This window comes from Equus przewalskii, chromosome 14 (genome assembly GCF_037783145.1).
Source record: "Equus przewalskii isolate Varuska chromosome 14, EquPr2, whole genome shotgun sequence".
NCBI classification, from domain to species: Eukaryota; Metazoa; Chordata; class Mammalia; order Perissodactyla; family Equidae; genus Equus; species Equus przewalskii.
Genome location: NC_091844.1, coordinates 17,489,527 through 17,509,279, shown reverse-complemented (window position 1 = coordinate 17,509,279; position 19,753 = coordinate 17,489,527). Strand labels below are relative to the sequence as shown.

At 40.4% G+C, this 19,753-nt stretch overlaps 1 protein-coding gene across 1 annotated transcript in view; it reads right to left on the bottom strand.

The window, feature by feature from the left end:
* The window catches only part of CHMP3 (charged multivesicular body protein 3), a 67,921-nt gene extending 48,414 nt beyond the window's left edge, over positions 1-19,507 (bottom strand). Inside the window, 1 exon segment of the mRNA XM_070573697.1 lies at positions 19,311-19,507. Coding sequence (XP_070429798.1) covers positions 19,311-19,355 — 45 coding nt within the window. The 5' untranslated portion in view covers positions 19,356-19,507.
* Between the last annotated feature and the right edge of the window lie 246 nt (positions 19,508-19,753).

The following is a 19,753-nucleotide window of genomic DNA, read 5'->3' as shown; positions in this document are numbered from 1 at the left end:
AAAACAGTTCAAATAGGGAGGTCTTTAATAAACCTCAACAGGTTCCTGTTTCTGAACCCAATCCCTTTAGTCTAGGCCCTCTAAGAAATACCCGTCACTTCCTACATACTACCTCCACCCCCTGCATTGACTGGGTTGAGACTTGGAAAAATATCATACAGGGATTTCTTTCTCCCAAAAGGGGAAAGTAATTTTAGAATTTGACAGTGAGAGCCAAAACAGCCAGTCCAATGAATCAAATCAATCATCTTTGACATCCTTTATCTACACTGTCTCTGACAATACCAAAATTAATACTGAAAATGGCGGCCATTCACCCCTATTGGATCAATTGCTAGCATCCCTATGGGCAAAATCATCAACCAACATTGGTAGAATCCATAGTGCTTCTCCTATCGAGATCCAGATTGATCCCTCAAAGTCTCTCCCCAGAATTAATCACTATCCTATAAATGAAGAGGCCTTACAAAGAATCAGACCAAGCATAGAGGATTATAAGGCCCAGGGCCTCAGAATCCCTTGTAACAGTCCCTGCAATACCCTTATTTTACCCATTATAAAATCCAATGGCTATGTTTGGAGATTTGTCAAAGACCTCTGAGCCATAAACAATATTATCCCTCATCACCCTTATTCCCAGTCCTCTACTCTTAGCCTCCATCTCTACTGAAAGTAAATTTTTCACCATAATTGATTTGTGCGGCACTTTATTTAGGATCCCTGTGGATAAGGGCAATCACTCTTTGCCTTTATATGACAACAAAACACCTGGAGAGTAATGCCCCAGGGTTTTACTGAAAATTCTTCTTACTTCTCACAAACCTTAAAAGCTGATGTAGATGATATAACGTTTCCTAGAAGCTCTGCCTTATCACAATATGTAGATGACGTGCTTCTCTGCTCCCATCCTCAAACCTCTTCACAGAAGAGTAGTAACCAACTGTTAAAACTTTTAGCCGTAAAGGCACACAAAGTCTCTAAGAAACAACTGCAGTTTGTTCAAACTCGAGTTCATTATTTAAGACATTTAATCTCAGAACAGAGGCCACAGCTAGATCCAGACAGGCTCCATGGCATTCTGAACTTCCCAAGCCCCAAACCAAACTCCAATTACAAGATTTTCTCGAACTGGCTTGCTATTGCAGTAACTAGATTCCAAACTTTTCTCTCATGGCCCAACCCCTATATGTTTGGTTAAAAAACATCAAACCTGACCCTATTATCCAGGAGGACTGGGATGACGTGACCTTTCAGACCTTGAAGGGGAGCTTAATAAGCCTGCCAGCCCTTGGGCACCCCAATTACCAACTTCCCTTTTCCACTTCATTTACAGAAAGGAAGGAAATGCCCTTGGGGTCCTTATTCAGAAATACAGAGATCATCATTGACCCATAGGGTTTTACCGTCAACAACTAGATCCTATGGCACAAAGATACCCCGTTGCTTCAGGGCCATCCCTGCTACTGCTGTCCTAGTAAAGGCCACTGAGGAAATAGTCAGATGAGATCCCCTCCTATCCTTGTTCCTCGTGCTGTTGAAGCTCTTCTAAATTCCTACCATACTCAACACCTTTCAGCAAGTCACCTTACTTCCTATGAAATTCTCCTGCTGGCTGCACTTCATATCAAACTCTTGCTCATGTAATAACCTTAACCCTGCCAGCCCTTCTCCCTCTTCAACAGACAAAACTCCACAGGACTGTTTAACTTTGACAGACCACCTCTTGATGCCCCCATGATGACTTACAAGAAACCCCTTTAGCTAATGTTGAGTTTTCATGATTTACTAATGGTTCTTACCTGAAAGATGAAAATGGTAAATACTGTGCTGAGTATGCTATTGCAACTCCTTTTGAAGTCATGGAGGCAGCACCTCTGTCCTTAGCTACCTTGGCTCCACAGGCTGAATTATATACTCTTACTCGAGCCTAGATTTTAGCCAAAAACAAAACTGCACACATTTATACTGATAGTCAGTATGCCTTTGTGGTAGCACACGATTTTGAAATGCTACAGAAACAGCAAGATTTCCTTACCTCCAGCAGGAATAGGATAAAGAATGGCCCTTATATTCAGGAATTATTAGATGCCATAGACCTACCATCTGCCTTAGCAATTACTAAGTTTCCTGGGAATTACAAATTTGACTCCTTGGAGGCTAAAGGAAACCAGCTTGCTATTATTTCTGCCAAGAACGCTGCTCTCAAAGGAACCAACAACCAAACCTCTATCATGGTCCAAAGGGATGCTCCCTCAAATGATAATCTAGAAAAATTGACTAGAGATGCCCAACAATTGGCCCCAGAAAAGGAAAAGCAATATTGGAAATCTAATACCTGTTAGTTCAATAAAAAGAGAAAACTCTGGTTTGGGTCGAATAAAAATCCAGTCCTGCCAGAGACTCTAAAATTCTCATCACTGACTACTGTAGACGTATGAGATCATTGGTCTGCTGAAAAATGATATCGTTTACAAACAATACCAGTGGGGAAATATCTGTAAAGCCACAAAAAGTGCCTCCTTTGCTTGCCCCACATGCCCAAAATACAATCTTTAGGAAAACCTGTCCTGCTCCCAGACACTTTAAATTGCCGAATGGGCCATTCAAGGTTTGGCAAATGGATTTTATACAGCTCCTCCCATCTCAGGGATATAAACACTTTTTGGTAATAGTTTGTATGTTTTCTCACTGAACAGAAGCTTTTCCTTGTAGACAGGCTACCGCCTTTTCCGTGGCTGAAATTCTATTAGAAAAGATGATCCCTGTCTGGGAAACCCCTCTTGAAAACTTCATAGTGACTGGGGAACTCACTTCACTGGTCAAGTGCTTCGACAAGTCTGTGCCGTTTGGCCAGTTCTAGAACATTTTCACCATGCTTACCACCCTCATTCAAGACTAGTGAACAAACTAATTGCAACATTAAGACTCATTTGGCAAAATTTGTAGAAACCCTTCAAATACCCTGGCCAAAGGCACTGCCATTGGTCCTTCTAAATCTCAGGTCTACTCTTTTTGCAACACAAACTCTCACCCTTTGAGACAGTCACAGGGTGCCCAACGCACCTAGCTCCTGCTTCTTTCAATCCACAGGTGATAAAAGGGGACATACTTCTATACTATAAAGGCCTAATTGCTTCTATTGAAATTAACCAGTAGAACAATCTTTCAGTGTTCTCCTGGGAAATTAAGACCTTAAGCATCACACTTTACAACCAGAGATTTCATTTATTGGAAAAGACATCTCCATAAAGATTCTCTTCAACCCCACTGGAAAGGCCGCTATCAGGTACTGTTAACCGACACTTGTGCCACTAAACTCCAAGGAATAGACTCTTGGATCCATGTGTCACATCTAAAGAAAGCCCCAAACCCTCACTGGACCTGCACACCAATGGGTGACCTAAAAGTAAAGATTTCCAGGAATTGAAGCAGATGACAACCGAAGGAGACAGCTTTCCCAAGATGACCAGACAAGGCCTCAGTCCCCTTTTCCTGTTGTTCCTTCCTACCTTATTCTTTCCCACTCTTTCTTGGAAAGACAATGCTCTTATGTACACTTCTCAATCTATTGCAAAAGGGATAAACTAATCTAATTGTCAGGTTTGCCACCAGAAACTCTGGTCCATCCATGACATCAGTGACCCTTTAGTCCATCCTGTAACAAATTTCTCACTTTTCTCTAATGCCACTGCAAATTTTACCTGACTTCCTAAAGAGTGAAAGCTACAGAATGAAATTTCTGTCAACCTCCCTTCCCATGCCCTGTCTCTTCCTAAACACCTGTCGACTATGGCAATGATAGCACCATCCCAGATAAACTTAAAAATATGACGCTATTGCAACCACCCCATTTGCACCATTACCCTTTATAACCTTCATCCAAAAGACAACTCAAACCCAAGTACTTTATGCCATCACATTAGAGAATGGTCTTTTCGACTTGGAGGAATCCTCTAAAACATGACTGACCCCTGGTTAATGAATGCTAATAGGTCCATTCCTGCAGATTCACAAATAATGATACTTTAGCCAGAGTCCTCTGTGCTCCACCCGGTTTCATTTTTGTCTGTGGAGAATGGCACCACTCCTGGGCCTTTGAATGTCTAGATAGTTGGCGAATGGGAGGACAATGCTTATTAGCAAACCTAGTTGCTCCACTGTCCATTCATAATCTATCTGATATCAACCACTGGGCCAACCCCTTAGGCCTACATCAAAGAACTAAATGGGGACTGCCCGATGGGGTCCATGAGTCTGGGTTTGCCTCTTTCCTCCTCCCTTGGCCTGGAGCACACGTAAATAAGCGAATGATTAGAAATCCATCTATTACCCTTGGTAACACAGTTGACTCCACCACTAAGGCAATAGCAACCCAACAATGGTCACTAGATTCCTTAGCTAAGGTAGTAATGGATAACCTAATTGCCTCAGACTATCTCCTAGCTGAACAAGGTGGGGTAGGTATGGTAGTTACTACTACTTGTTATACATGGATAAATTCCTCTGGGGAAATGGAAACCCACTTGCACAAAGGTAGGAAATAAGTGCACTGGGTACACGTTTTACCTGACTCCCCATGGTCCTCTGACTTGTTCAATTGGCTACCTTCAGGCCTAGGATCATGACTCAGGACAATTACGCAAACTGGATTTGTTACATCAGTTTTAATTTTGTTTTGCATATTCACTTTAAAACTTTGTACCTGTTGCCTTTCAAATCTCTGCAGAAAAGATGCACAAATAGAATGATATTAGTTCAGTGCTTCAAGATGATTTCCAATGCTTACAACCTAGACAAGATATGAACTTAAGAGTAGAAAACACCTGAGAGCCCCTACTTCTACCTTCCTTGTTGCTCAAATGTGGCCTCTGTGGTTTCCAATCACCACCTGCCCTCTCCTCAACATGGGACGTGACTCTTGGGAAAGGTCTTCCCTGGCACTGAGGGACACAAAGGGACAAAAATGTTTAATAACTAAATGACCTGATGCTTGATCACCTATGGTTTCAGAGAAAGATCTTGATCAAAAGGGGAAAATGTGAAAAATGAATAAGGAAACCTAATTTAAAATGGAGTTGGGAAGCCACAAAGGGAGACCTCTCACATGTGTATCACTCATGGCAGTTTCCATAAACCAGCAGGAAGAAAGAAGATTTCCACATGCTTTAGTAACAACAAACTGTCCACCACTTGCAGCCAATGAGAAACCATCACATCTTTGAACTCTGGTTCTCTTTCAATGAATTTTTGTTCAAAACAACCCTCTCCAATTTCCTCCTAAAAACTAATAAAAGCAGATCGTCCCCTTTGTCTCCTTGGCCTTGCCTATAGTTTGTTATAATCTGCTTGTCCCAAATTGCAATTCCTCTGCTATACCCAAACAAACTCAACATTGCTTTTATAATTTGTCAGTTACAGTTGTGCATCATTTAACAATGGGATATGTTCTGAGAAATGCATCATTAGGTGATTTTGTTGTTGTGTGAACATCATAGAGTGCACTGACATAAACCTAGATGGTATAGCCTTCTACATATCTAGGCTATATGGTACTAATCTCATGGGACCACTGTCAAATATGTGGTTCACCATTGACCAAAACATCATTACGTGGCACATGACTGTATTTTATTTTAAGGTTGACACTGCGTGAGCAAGAAGAGAGTGGACTGAGATATTTAAAGCATTGAAAAAAACCCCACCAAACTAGAACTCTATATCTAGCAAAATTACCTCTCAAAAGAGAAGGACACATAAAGACTTTCTTAGACAAATAAAAATTGAGAGAATTCATCACAGCAGATCTGGCCTACCAGAAACGTTAAAAAAAAAATTCTTCATGGAGAATGAAAATTATATAGGTCAGAAACTTGGATCTACATGAAGGAAGAGTACCAGATCAAGAATAAATGAAGGCAGAATCTATTATTTTTCTTATTCTTAATTGATCTAAAAGATAATTGTTTAAAGTAATAATAGTAACAATGTATCAGGCAAAGACAGCATATGAATAAGTGAAAAGAATGAAAGCAATGTCATAATGGATGGGAGGGAGGAATTGGGAATACATTGTTATAAGGTACCTGCCCTACATGTGAAACAGTATAATGTTATCTGAAGTTGAGCTAGTTAATTATAATGTATATTTCAAAATCTGGGGCAATCATTACAAATTTTTTAAAGACATATACTTGACATGCTAAAAGATGAGATAAAATGAATAATATAAAATGCTCAATTAAAACCAGACAAGGCAAAAATAAAAAATAAATTTTAAAAAAAGGAGGAGAAAAAGAAACAAAGAGCAAGTGTAACAAATAGACAACAGTTACAACACCATAGATAGTAATCCAGCTATATCAATAATCACTTTAAATGTGAATGGTCTAAATAAACCAATTAAAAGACAGAGAGTAGAATGGAATTTTAAAAAGCAAGACCCAGGGCTGGCCCAGTGGCATAGTAGTTAGGTTTGCATGCTCTGCTTCGGTGGTCTGGGGTTTGCGGGTTCAGATCCTGGGTATGGACTTACAGACTGCTAATCAAGCCATGTTGTGGTGGCATCTCATATACAAAAACAGAGAAAGATTGGCACAGATGTCAGCTCAGGGCCAAACTTCCCCGCCCCCCCGCCCCAAAAAAAGCAAGACCCAACTATATAATGCCAAGAAACTTGTTTAAATATAAAGACAGGGTTAAAAGTAAAGAGATGACGAGATATACCATGCAAACACTATCAAAAGCAAGCTCTACTCCTATCTCAACCATATATAAAAATTAACTCAACATGAATCAAAACCTAAATATAGAAGCTAAAACTATAAAACTCTTAGAAGAAAATCTAGGGATAAATCTTCATAACCTTGGATTTGGCAATGAATAATTAGAAATGTCCTGAAAGCATGAGCAAAATATTTTAAAAAATACATAAATTGAATTTCATCAAAATTAAATACTTCTGTGCAGCAAAAGATATTATCAAGAAAGTAAAGGGGCTGGCCTGGTGGCACAGTGGTTAAGTTTGCATGTTCCACTTCTCAGCGGCCTGGCGTTCGCCAGTTCGGGTCCCAGGTGCGGACATGGCACCGTTTGGCAAAAGCCATGCTGTGGTAGGCGTTCCATGTATAAAGTAGAGGAAGATGGGCATGGATGTTAGCTCAGGGCCAATCTTCCTCAGCAAAAAGAGGAGGACTGGCAGTAGTCAGCTCAGGGCTAATCTTCCTCAAAAAAAAAGAAAAACAGAAAGTAAAAAGATAACCTATACAAGGGGAGAAAATATTTGCAAATCATATATCTGATAAGGATCTATTATCATAATATATAAAGAACTTGTACAACTCAACAACAAAAAGACAGCCCAATGAAAAAACCAGCAAAGGACATAAACAGACATTTCTCCAAAGGAGATATACAAATGACCACCAAGCACATGAAAAGATATTCAACTTCATTGGTCATTAAGGACATGAAATTAAAACCAAGAGATACAACTTCACATCCAGCAGATTGGCTATAATAACAATGAGACATCACTTTGCACCCAGTAGACTGGCTAGAATCATGAGACATCACTTCACACCCAGCAAATTGGCTATAATCAGAAAAATAAGTGTTGGCAAGAATGTAGAGAAATAGGAACCCTTGAACACTGCTAGCAGGAATGTAAAATGGTGAAACCACTGTGAAAAATAGTTTTGGAATTCTTCAAAAAGGTAAATAAAGAATTACCATATGATACAGCAATTCTACTCCTAGGTATATACCCATAAGAACTGAAACTAGGTACTCAAACAAATACTTGTACATGAATGTTCATAGCAGCACTTTTCACAATAGATAAAAGGTTAAAACAACTCAAATGTCCATCAATGGGTGAATAGATAAATGAGTTATGATATACATACATACAATAGAATATTATTCAGCCATAAAAAGGAAAAAAGTACCAGCTACATCATGGATGAACCTTGAAAACATATTAAATGAAAGAAGGCAGACATAAAAGGCCATATATCGTATGATCCATTTATAAGATATATCTAGAATAGGAAAGTAGATTGGTAGTTGCCAGGTGCAGGGTTGAGAAGAGAACGGGCAGTAACTGCTTAGAAGGTATGGGGTTTTATTTTGGAGCAATGAAAATGTTTTGCAACTAGATAAAGGCGGTGGCTGCACAACTTTATGAATGTGCCAAATGCCACTGAATTGTTCAGGGTAAAATGGTTCATTTTACATTACATGAATTTTACCTCAAGATAATGAAAGAAGTAAAGAAAGAAACAAGGAAGGGAAGGAGGGAGGAAGGAAGAAAGGGAAGGTAGCTATATTAAGAAAAAGGAGAGTTCAAAACAAGGAAACTTATCAGAGCTAAAGATAAACATTAAATAATGAAACATAATTCAACAAAAAGACGTGATAATCCTTAATGTGCACACACCTCATAAGAGAGCATCAAAATATATGAGGCAAAAACTGATAGACTTAAAAGGGGAAAAGGACAAATGCACTATTATAGCCAGAGACTTCAACACCTCTCTTTAGGTAATTGACAGACGGACCAGGCAAAAAATCAGTAAAGATAGAGCTGACGCGAACAGCACTAGCCATCAACCTGATCTAATTGACATTTACAGAATATTCTGTCCAACAACAGTAGAATACACAGACCTCTCAAGCTCACATGGAATACTGCTCAAGACAGACCACTTTCTGGGCCATAACACACTCCCTAACAAATTTAAAAGAACAGAAATCATACCAAGTATGTTCTGAGACCACAATGGAATTAAACTAGAAATCAGTAACAGAAAGATAACTTGAAAATTCAAGTATCTGGAGATTAAACAACACATGTCTAAATAACACATGGGGCAAAGAAAAAGTCTCGAGAGAAATTTAAAAGTACTTTGAATTAAACAAAAGTGAAAACAAAATACACCTTATCAAAATGTGTAGGGTGCAGCAAAAGCATTGGTTAGAGGGAAATTAATTTATAGCATTAAATACATATATTAGAAGAGAGATATAAAATCAATAATCTAAGATGCCACCTTTGAAAACAGAAACTTAAGAGGAGCAATTTAAGCCTAAAGGAAATAAAAAATAATAATAATAAAAACTAGAGAAATCAATGAAACTGAAAAAGGAAAATAATAGAGAAAATCAATGAAGCCAAAATCTAGCTCTTTAAAAAGATGAATAAAATTGATAAGCCTCTGGCTAGCCTAACCAAGAAAAGAGAGAGAAGACAAAATTACCAGTATCAGAAATGCAAGAGGGGTCATCCCTATTGTTCCCATGGAGAGTAAAAAGATAATAAAGGAATATTATGAACAACTCTATGCCCACAAATTTGGTAATTTAGATGAGATGGACCAATTAGTTGAAAGACTACTAAAACTCACACAATGAGAAACAGACTATCTGAATAGGCCAATATTAAAGCAATTGAATCAATAACCAACAACCTTCCAACAAAGAAAGCATCAGGCCCAGATGGTTTCACTGATGAATTCTACCAAACATTTAAGAAAGAAATGATAACAAATCTACAAAATCTTCAAGAAAATATAAGAGGGAAAACTTACTTCATTCTATGAGAGCAGCATTCCTTTTTTTTTTTTTTTTTTTGAGGAAGACTAGCCCTGAGCTAACTGCTACCAATCCCCCTCTTTTTGCTGACGAAGACTGGCCCTGAGCTAGCATCCGTGCCCATCTTCCTCTGCGTTATACGTGGGATGCCTGCCACAGCATGGCTTGCCAAGCAGTGCCATGTCTGCACTGGGGATCCGAACCAGCGAACCCCAGGCCGCCAAGAACCCCGGGTTGCTGAAGTGGAACATGCACACTTAACCGCTGCAGCACCGGGCTGGCTCCAGGCCAGCATTATTCTAATACCAAAACGAGACAAAGACATTACAAGAAAGGAAAACTACAGACCAATATCTCTCGTGAACACAGATGCAAAAACCCTCAACAAGGGGCCAGCCCAAGGGCGTAGTGGTTAAGTTTGTGTACTTTGCTTCGGTGGCCCGGGGTTTGCACGTTTGGATCCTGGGCGAGGACCTAGCACCGCTCATCAGGCCACGCCGTGACAACATAAAATAGAGGAAGACTGGCACAGATGTTAGCTCGGAGACAATCTTCCTCAAGCAAAAAGAGGAAGATTGAAGATTGGCAACAGATGTTAGCTCAGGGCCAATCTTCCTCACACACACACCTACAAAAAAGTCCTCAACAAAATGTTAGCAAATTAAATGCAAAAATATATAAAAAGAATTATAAACCATGGCTAACTGGGATTTATTCCAGGTATGCAAGGCTGGTTCAACATTCAAAAATCAATCACTGTAATTCCACCACATCAATAGTCTAAATAAAAAATCATATGAATCGACACAGAAAAAGCATTTGACAAAATCCAGTGCTGACTCAATAAAACCCTGAGCAAACCCGAATATAGGGAAACTTCCTTAATTTAGTTTAAAAAATCTGCCCCAAAATAGGGGCCAGCCCGGTGGCACAGCAGTTAAGTTCGCACCTTCTGCTTCTCGGTGGCCCGGGGTTCACCAGTTTGGATCCGGGGTGCAGATATGGCACCACTTGGCAAAAGCCATGCTGTGGTAGGCGTCCCACATATAAAGTAGGGGAAGATGGGCACAGATATTAGCCCAGGGCCAATCTTCCTCAGCAAAAAGAGGAGGATTGGCAGTAGTTAGCTCAGGGCTAATCTTCCCCCCCAAAAAAAAAACTGCCAAAAAATAGCCAAAACTACAGCTAACACCATAATTAATAGTAAGAAATTAGAAGCTATCCCTCCAAGATCTGGAATAAGGCAAGGATATCATCTCTATTCCTATCCAACATTGTAACGAAGTCATATCCAGTACAATAAGACAAGAAAAGGAAATATACAGATTGGGAAGAAAGCAATTAAACTGTCTTTTTTGCAGATGACATGATTTTCTATGTAAAAAAACAAAAAAAAATCCCAAAAAACAAATGAAAAAATCCCCTGGAACTAAAAGGTCAGTACAGCAAGGTCGTAGGATAGAATGTTAATATACAAAAGTTAATTGCTTTCCAACATACCAGTAATAAACAACTGGAATCTGAAATTTAAAAGAAAAAACTTACAATAGCACTAAACAAAAGCAAAACACCCAGATATAACCCTAATAATATGTATAAGATCTACATGTGGAAAACTACAAAATGTTGACCAAAGAAATCAAAGAAGATATAAATAAATGGAGAGATATTCCATACTCACGGATTGGAAGATGGAATATTAAGATATCAGTTCTTCCCAACTTGATCTGTAGATTCAATGCAATTCCAATCAAAATCACCAGAATCTATATAGTAGTTATCAACAAACTGATTCTAAAGTTTATATGGCAAGGCAAATGCCCCAGAATAGCCCAAATAATAGTGAAGAAAAACAATGCTGGAAGATTCCCCACTACTCAATTTCAAGACTTAATATAAAGCTACAGTATTCAAGACAAAGTAGTATTGGCCAAAGAACAGACACATAGATAGACGGAATAGAAGAGAGCGCCTAGAATTAGACCCACACAAATATACTCAACTGACTATATAACATATTTTTTCCCACAATTAATTGAAGTAAACTAGTTGGGGTTTTTTGTTGTTGTTGTTGTTGTTTGCTGAGGAAGAGTCACCCTGAGCTAACAGCTGTTGCCAGTCTTCCTCTTTTTTTTTTTTTTTTGCATATGAGCCACCACAACAGCATGGCCACTGACAGACGAGCGGTGCACATCCTCACCTGGGAACCAAACCCAGGCAACCGAAGCAGAGTGAGCTGAACTTAACCACCAGGCCACCGGGGCTGGCCCAAACTAGTTGCTTTTAAATGGCCTAAATTCAAATCTTCAGGATAATGTTGTTAGGCTCCATCTCCATTTTATTAACACTCTAAAATGATAAATTCTACCTTATGTTTATTCTTGGTGACGTATCTCTATAATTAGAAGCACTGAGGCATGAATTGGAGCAATTTAATAACTACACAGAAGGTGGCAACTGGCTGATAGAACTTCACACCATAGAGAAAATATTTCTTTCCCCAAATGTTAGCAATAGTCAGGAACATAGTTAAAGAATATTTTTGCTAAATTTATTCAAGCCTCAGGTTAAATGTTACTTCAGTGAGGCCTTCCTTGACCCCTCAGATAGTTAAACCCCCCTGCAGTATAATTACACAGAACCCTGTACCTCCTCTCTTTTGTAAACCACATAGTTACCTATAGATTGTACGTTCCAGAAAGTCAAAGACATTTTCTTATCCACTAAGTCCTTGCACAATGTCTGGCACAGAGCGGATGCTTAATAACTAACTGTTGAATTTAACTACATGGAATATGTGGTGTGAAAGAGGGCATAAAACTTCAGCCATGATTAACACATAAATAAAAATCTACAGAAACTTTCTATATACGTTTCTAAGTGTCAGAGGAAAAGTTTCATAAAATGTTCCAAAAAGAAAAAAATTTTTTAATTCACAAAATCAAAAGGGGTTTTGGAAAAGAAAAACTTACCTAAGACAAAGAGGAATAACCAAAACTATCCAGCCATTCCCAGACCAGTGGTTCTCAACCTGATTGTACAGAGAAGTCACATGGGCAGCTTAAAAAATACCAATTTAATTGGGCTGGAGTAGAGCCCATATAGTATGTAGTACTTAAAATCTCTCCAGGTGATTCTAACGTTCTGTTAGGGGACCATACAGTCCAAGACAAAGAGCTCAAGAAAATGTATGAAACAAGTCTCAAAACTGTAAAGATCACCACAACAAACAACCGGAAATTGAAAACAGATAAAAAGGTAATTCAACAAACAACAGGATTTTAGTAACAAATAAGAAGTGTTTATAAGCGATAAGTGAAAACGAACATAAAGAGTACAGTACAAAAAAAAGTCAATTTGTAAATTAGACAATATGCTGTAAAAACCATAAGGAATCTACAGAGAGTTTCACACTATCAAGTATATACTTCATTCAAATGCATTTATAGGCTATCTACTAGATGCCAAGCAAACTAGGCACAAGAAACTAAAATAAGAGAGCATTTTCCATAAACAGTGTAGAGACAAATGGTAAGCCAAATGAAAAACAAAATAACGGAATCTCTTTCCCATCCTTTGCTGAAAGTAATTCCAGGTGAACTGAAGACAAATACAGAATGCAAGACTGTGTTCCTTTAAAAAGTTACCTTTATGATCTCAGATTAGGAAAGGATTTCTTAAACAAGACACAAAAATCAATAAGCATAAAGGAAAAGTGATATTTATTTATATGGAAATTGAGAATTTTTATTTATCATAAGACACCATTTAAAGGAAGGAAAAAGGGCACAAATTGGGAGAAGATATTTGAAACTATATAAATGGTAACAAAAAGCATTCATAAATACTTCATATCCAGAATATATAAAGACTTGTATCCAGAATATATAAAGATTTCCTATGAATCAATGTCTTTTTTTCCTTTTTTATTGAATTCTGAACAATGTATATGAAAATATGCAGGAAAATTTGTCTCTCAATGATAGCTTCTTCCAGAGATGACTTATATTTGCTTCTGAAAAACATAATTAAGCTTAACGAATCCAATCGGGGATAGAGATGATTTGAAACCGGACTTCAGTCTTTGTCAAGGCCGGTTTATTTCCACCTCACTGTTACTGCTAAAGTGTATCCTTTCAGAAGCTGAACCAAAAGCCCCGGGGATCTACCCAAGTCTCTTATCCTTGAGACTCCAATATTTGAACCCCCTACCCACAAGTCTGTCAAAATCTCTACTCAGTTTCTGAGTTTCAAAACCAGTGCATAGGAATGAGAGAATCTCTTTGGAGGGAAGGTATTCCCAAACGACTGGGCTCACGTAATTGAACTTCCCTCTTCTCTGGGATCTTGATTCTGCAATTCTTCACTGCCTTGGTAGCATTCAGTGATTACAAACAGTTATACTTTTTATCTAGCTCTTCCAGTTATTTTCAGCAGGAGGGTTGGTTCAAAACAACCTAGTCTCTGATCACCCTCATGATTTTTTAAAGCATGTATTTCTTAGTTCTGTCCAATTAAAAGGCCTAGAAGCAAGAATACTCCAGCAGCAATCAGTACCATGAGCACTTAAATTTTGGTTTCTAAATACCATTCCCACTAAAAGAAATCAGTGTTCCTTATAGACAGAATGTTTGTGTCCCCCCCAAATCCCTATGTTGAAACCCAAACCCCAGTGGGATGGTATTTGGAAGCGGGGCCTTTGGGAAGTGATTAGGTCATGAGGGCAAAGCCCTCATGAATGGGTTTAGTGCCCTTATCAAAGAGACCTCAGGGCCAGTCCCGGTGGCCTAGTGGTTATGTTCAGTGGGCTCTGCTTTGGTGGCCCAGGTTTGGTTCCCAGGTGTGGACCTACACTACTTTGTTATCGGCCATGCTGTGCTAGCGGCCCACATACTAAAAAATAGAGGAATCCTGGCACAGATGTTAGCTCACGGCAAATCTCCCTCAGCAAAAAAAAAAAAAAAAAAAAAAAAGAGACATCAGAAAGCTTGATTCTCCCCTTCTGCCATGTGAGGACACAGTGAAAAGATGGCTGTCTATGAATTAGGAATTGGGTCCTCACTAGACACCGCATCTGCCTTCATCTTGGACTTCCCAGCCTCTAGAATTGTGAGAAATAAATTTCTGTTGTGTATAAGCCACCCAGTCTATAGTATTTTGTTATAGCAGCCCAAGGAGACCAAAACAGGTATAGTGAAAAGTTCCTCTCCCACTTTTGACCCTCAGCTACCTGGCTCCTCTCCCTGAAGGTAATCTCTGTAAACCAGGATTTTATGTATCCTTCAAGATTTAAAACATACATAAAACTAGAAGTTAGCCAAAAACAACAAATATAAGTGAACTTAGATAAAAATTTGCCGATTCTGATCACTGTCAGATGGATATACATAAGACAGTCAATTAGGCTATACTTCAAATGTGTAAGCATTTCCTCTCACCATCTCTGCTTCTGCTCATCAAGCAAATATCTGACAGCCACCTTACTCTTATTAAGGAGTTCAACATTATGCTGGCCCAGTGGATGATAAAGAAAAATATGACAAATATGATCCTTGCTCTCAAGACACAATTTTGCAGAGGAGACAAAGAAGAAAAGAAAAGCATTTTCCCAGGATAACCCTCTCTCTAGAGATTTCCTTGAACTCCTGAATTCTAACACTGAGCTCTGTGGCTTCTTGCCCTCCACCATCACCATCCCATTAAATCTGCTCTTTTCCTGAATCTTCTTAATTTCAGTTCACAGTACTGACACTCAGTGGGAAGGACTGGTTTGACTGGGGGTGAGGTTAAACAGAAACCTAAGAATCATCTTCGCACTCTCATCCCACATCCAGTAGATCAGCAAATCCTGACTATACGTCCTCAATATTTCTAAAACTCATCCTATCCTCTCTATCCCTGTTTTTACTCTTAGTTAAGACTCACATCATCTCTCACCAGGGCCACTAACTGGCCTCCAGACCTAAGAGTCTCCCCTCCAATTCTTGTTCCCAACCACTATTCTGAACATTCCCCATGCTTAGCAGGCATAACACACAGGTCTTTGCCAATCTGCCCTCTACCTACCTCTGCAATTTTTCATCTTACCACTGCCATCACTCCTCCTACAACACATTCAGACATAATAATATTTCATCCTCCAACCACTCTGAACTTTTTTCTGGTTCCTCCAACCTATGTTCCACAATTCCACACCTTGCGTATGCAGTCGACTTTTCTTGGAATGCCTTGCCTTTATTAATCCTATACCAACCCATCCACCTGGCTAATGCTTCTTGTGACAAGACCCAGATACTCTCCCTCATCAGGTCTTCTTCCCCACTCTGAACAATTAATCACTCCCTCCACTGTGACATCACAGATCTTGTACACACTGATATTACTGCTCTTATTTACCCTAAAATCTACGTATTTGTTTACATGTCAGTCTCACCCCAGTAAGCCTGGTATTCTTTGAAGCTGTCATCTAGCGTCTTATTTGTGTAAACCTGCTGTCCAACCCAATGCACACCAAAATCTCTCAATAAATGTCTGCTGTATGAGCTAAGCGAATGGAGCCTTCTCTTTTTCTCCAACTTCCTTTCTCATTTTCTTCCCTTATCTGATAGTATCCCCAAACCATGAATCATGACCCAGTCTAAGGCTATGTTAGTCATATGATTTAAGAACTGATGCCATGGAAAGTGGCTCCTCAAAGGTTAAATCAGTGAAGTCCCTGTGTAAGGATAGCACAATTTTCCAGCAGAACCTCAAATCCAGGAGAAAGATCTCTTTGCAGTAGAAGCTCATGTTCTCTTGATTGCTATCCCAAGACAGTCACAGGTTTCTAAATGGAGTACAAGGCTCCCTCATACTCAGCAGGCCCAATCTAGTCCTAACTAGGATACTTCAAGATGAAACAAGTTTCACCACTAAGATGTCTCCCTCAAAGTGTCTGAGGTGCCTCGGGGCAAAGACTTTACTCTGTAAGATTCCTAATATATATAATGTTTCCCTGGAGCATCCCTTGAAACACTGCTCACCTTAGGATTACTCGACTTTAAACCTTACTTAAATCTTATTCTGATGTTCATTCATAACTCAACATTTATTTAGCACTCTGTGTTGAATAACACACCAGAGCTCTGGGAAATACCACCCATAATCTATCTAACTTGCTTGACTTGTCACCATGGCCTAAATGATAACCATGATGGTGTGGCACGGCTGCACCTGGCCCCTGCTTATCCTGTGCTGAGCCCAGGACCCACATGGCCTCATCTCCAGTCCCCAGTGGAAGGCCTACTATAAATTTATCCTAACTCAAGAGATGCCCAGTTGAAAGTATAGCATCTAGCCAATTCTCTCCTTTCTTTAACTCTTCTCTGCCAACATTATCTTGCTTTTTTTAATTTCCTTTACTTAACTTCTTTTATACAGTTGAATATTTAATTTTTCTCCTTCTCCCTCTTAAAAGAAATGCCAAACTAACTAAAACTAAAATGCCTGATGTCTATTACTTGTCTTCTAATTCATATATGGCTCTCAATACTTTATCTGGGTGTCAGGAGCTCTACAGAGAAAAAAGTATTTCTCATCCCTGCTTTATTGGCACTTTCTGGAATTACAAACTCAATGCTAAATAACTGTGGCAGGTGACAAAACACTTTCCTTGGTCATAAATCACGAGGTATAAAGAGAGCCTGGTAGAAGCTGAACCTAAAGCAAAGAGAGACACTCTTCTGACAAATTAGAACTTGATATAAACAGAACCGAAAGGGCAGCTCAGAGAACCGTGAAAGAGAACTTGAAGAAAATCTTGGGCAGCGTATCTCCAGCACCAGCTAAATAATCTAATACTAAAACTCCTGCTAAATTACCAACAACCAATTCAAGGCAGGAGGTGTGTGGAAAACATGACTGTGGAGGGCAAAATCATTTCTGACCACACTGGGGGTGATCACTCCAATCTCTGAACTCCTATCCCTACATATGTAGTACCCAATCCAAACTTGTCTTTGAAATGCTTATCTTGCTTGCTACATGGTTGTTTCAACTTTATAGCATCTCTCTGGCAGGCATATTTTAAAATCCAATCTCATGCATCAACCCTGTGATCTCCTGGTGTTAATTTACTTTCCCAGGTAGGTCACTGAACTGGAAGAGTCTACCAACATCATGTTTTTAGCAATTATATTTATCATTTAAAAATAGTCTAAGTGTTATAAAACTAATACATATACCAGAGATCAGTTTAAATAGCGATGAGACTGTATTCCCAGAATCTTTTTTTATGACTGGCAAAGCTAAAGCCAAACACGGAAGGTAATAATCTTTCTACGACACCAAAAATACACTCCTACAGTAATAAGCATCTTAGAATACATACATGTCACATCTGTGTAACGCTCTAGTTCACAAAGAAATGCTCTAGTTTGCAAATAAATGTCACACACTCTTACCTCATTTAAGCTCCACAATTTCTATTTTACCAGGGAATAAAATTGAGTAAGTTGCCTGAAGGAGTATTTATTGAGTACCTACTGCTCTAGGACCTATGGTTAACAAATATAAACAACATTAACACACATTATGCGCCAGCAACTTCATGATGCCTAATAGTGGTTATAAAAATATGCCTGCCAGAGCTGAATAGGTAAGATCATTTACTAAATGAAGGATTTTAGAGGTTTTTCCATTATGGATAAACCTGTACTCAGTGTTGTATAATACAGTACCTCCCAAACTTTAATGAGCACACTTATCATTGCGGATCTTGTCAGAACTCAAACGCTAATTCAAAAGGTCATGGGTAGGGCCTGAGTTCTAACAAGCTCCCAGGCGATACTGATGCTGCTTTTCTTCACTTGGGGAGCAAGGTTGTACGACATATAAAGAATTAACCCTAAACAGCACTACTAGCTAAAACTTTACATCCTTTCATCGTCAGTGACTCTGAATTGATACTATTATCATTCCTACTTGACAGACAAGACCAAGGCAGAGATGAACTTTCCCTAGATCACAAAGGCCATGTGGGGAACCAGGACTCAAACTCAGCCAGACTGACTCTGCAGGGCACCCTTAACCGCTACACACTACCCCGACATGTGAGTTAAAAGGCAGACCCAGAACTCGAAGCCAGGTCCAGAGTTATCGTCGGGACCATTCTTCCGAGTCAGGTCCCTGCTTATCAACTGACGTGTCTGGGGCCCACACCATGTGGTAGGGCAGGGCAAAGAGGAAACCGGGCCTCCGTCTCAACACAGCGGGAGACGTGGGGAAGCGGCAGGTGCCCGGACCTGCCCGCGGCCGTGGAGAGTCCCGGGTGGCCGCGCTCCGGGCAGGGTCAGGCGTAGGGGCAGGGCGCCGGCCGTCCGAGGGCTGGCTGAGGGGCGGGGCCTGTGCGCCGGAGCCGCGCTGGGCGGGACGTACCAACGCGCGCAGGGGAGGGGGCTTCAGGGCCGGGACTCCGCCGCTGCCTCCGCGCCCCTGCCGAGGCTGAGGGACCGTTCCTCCGGCCCTCGGCTTCCTGGTGGAGTGCTGAGGGGCCGGGGCTCTTCCACCACAGCGGTCTCCTTAGAGACTCTTCCTCCGGCCCCTCGTCAAGTGGGAGGCCCCGGAAATGAGGGCCGAGCGGTAGCTGGCCAGCTGGAGGGGAAGGAGTATCCAGTCGGTTAGCAACTCCACTACGCCCCTCGCAGATCCACCCGCTCGTGTGCCGCCGCCGTGGCCCTTACCAGCTCTTTGGGCGGCTTCTCCTGCGTTTTTCCAAACAGCCCCATGGCGAAGTGAACTCGTGTTGCCCCTTCTGGCTTGCCGTTCCCTGCGCCCAGGCAGGTCACGGGCAGCCGCCTGGGCGGGGCCGGTAAGACGAAAGGAGTCCCGACGCCCAGAGGAGGGTGCGGCTGCGGGGAGGCTAGTGCGCATGCGCCGAACGCCTGCGCAGACTCGGGGCGGGCGGAGTTTTATCCAAAATGTTACCCCAGTTGCGCACTTTCTGGGACCTGTTGTGTACACCGAGGCGACAGATCAGGTGTTTTCTTGTGAGGTGTAGAAGCGATTCCTTCCGATGGTCGGAATTTATAGACCATACTTGGTGATTACAGCTGCTCCTGATACTTCACCCAACCTATATGTTGTTGGAAGTCTGGATCTCTACCCAGACAAGGTACATTTACAA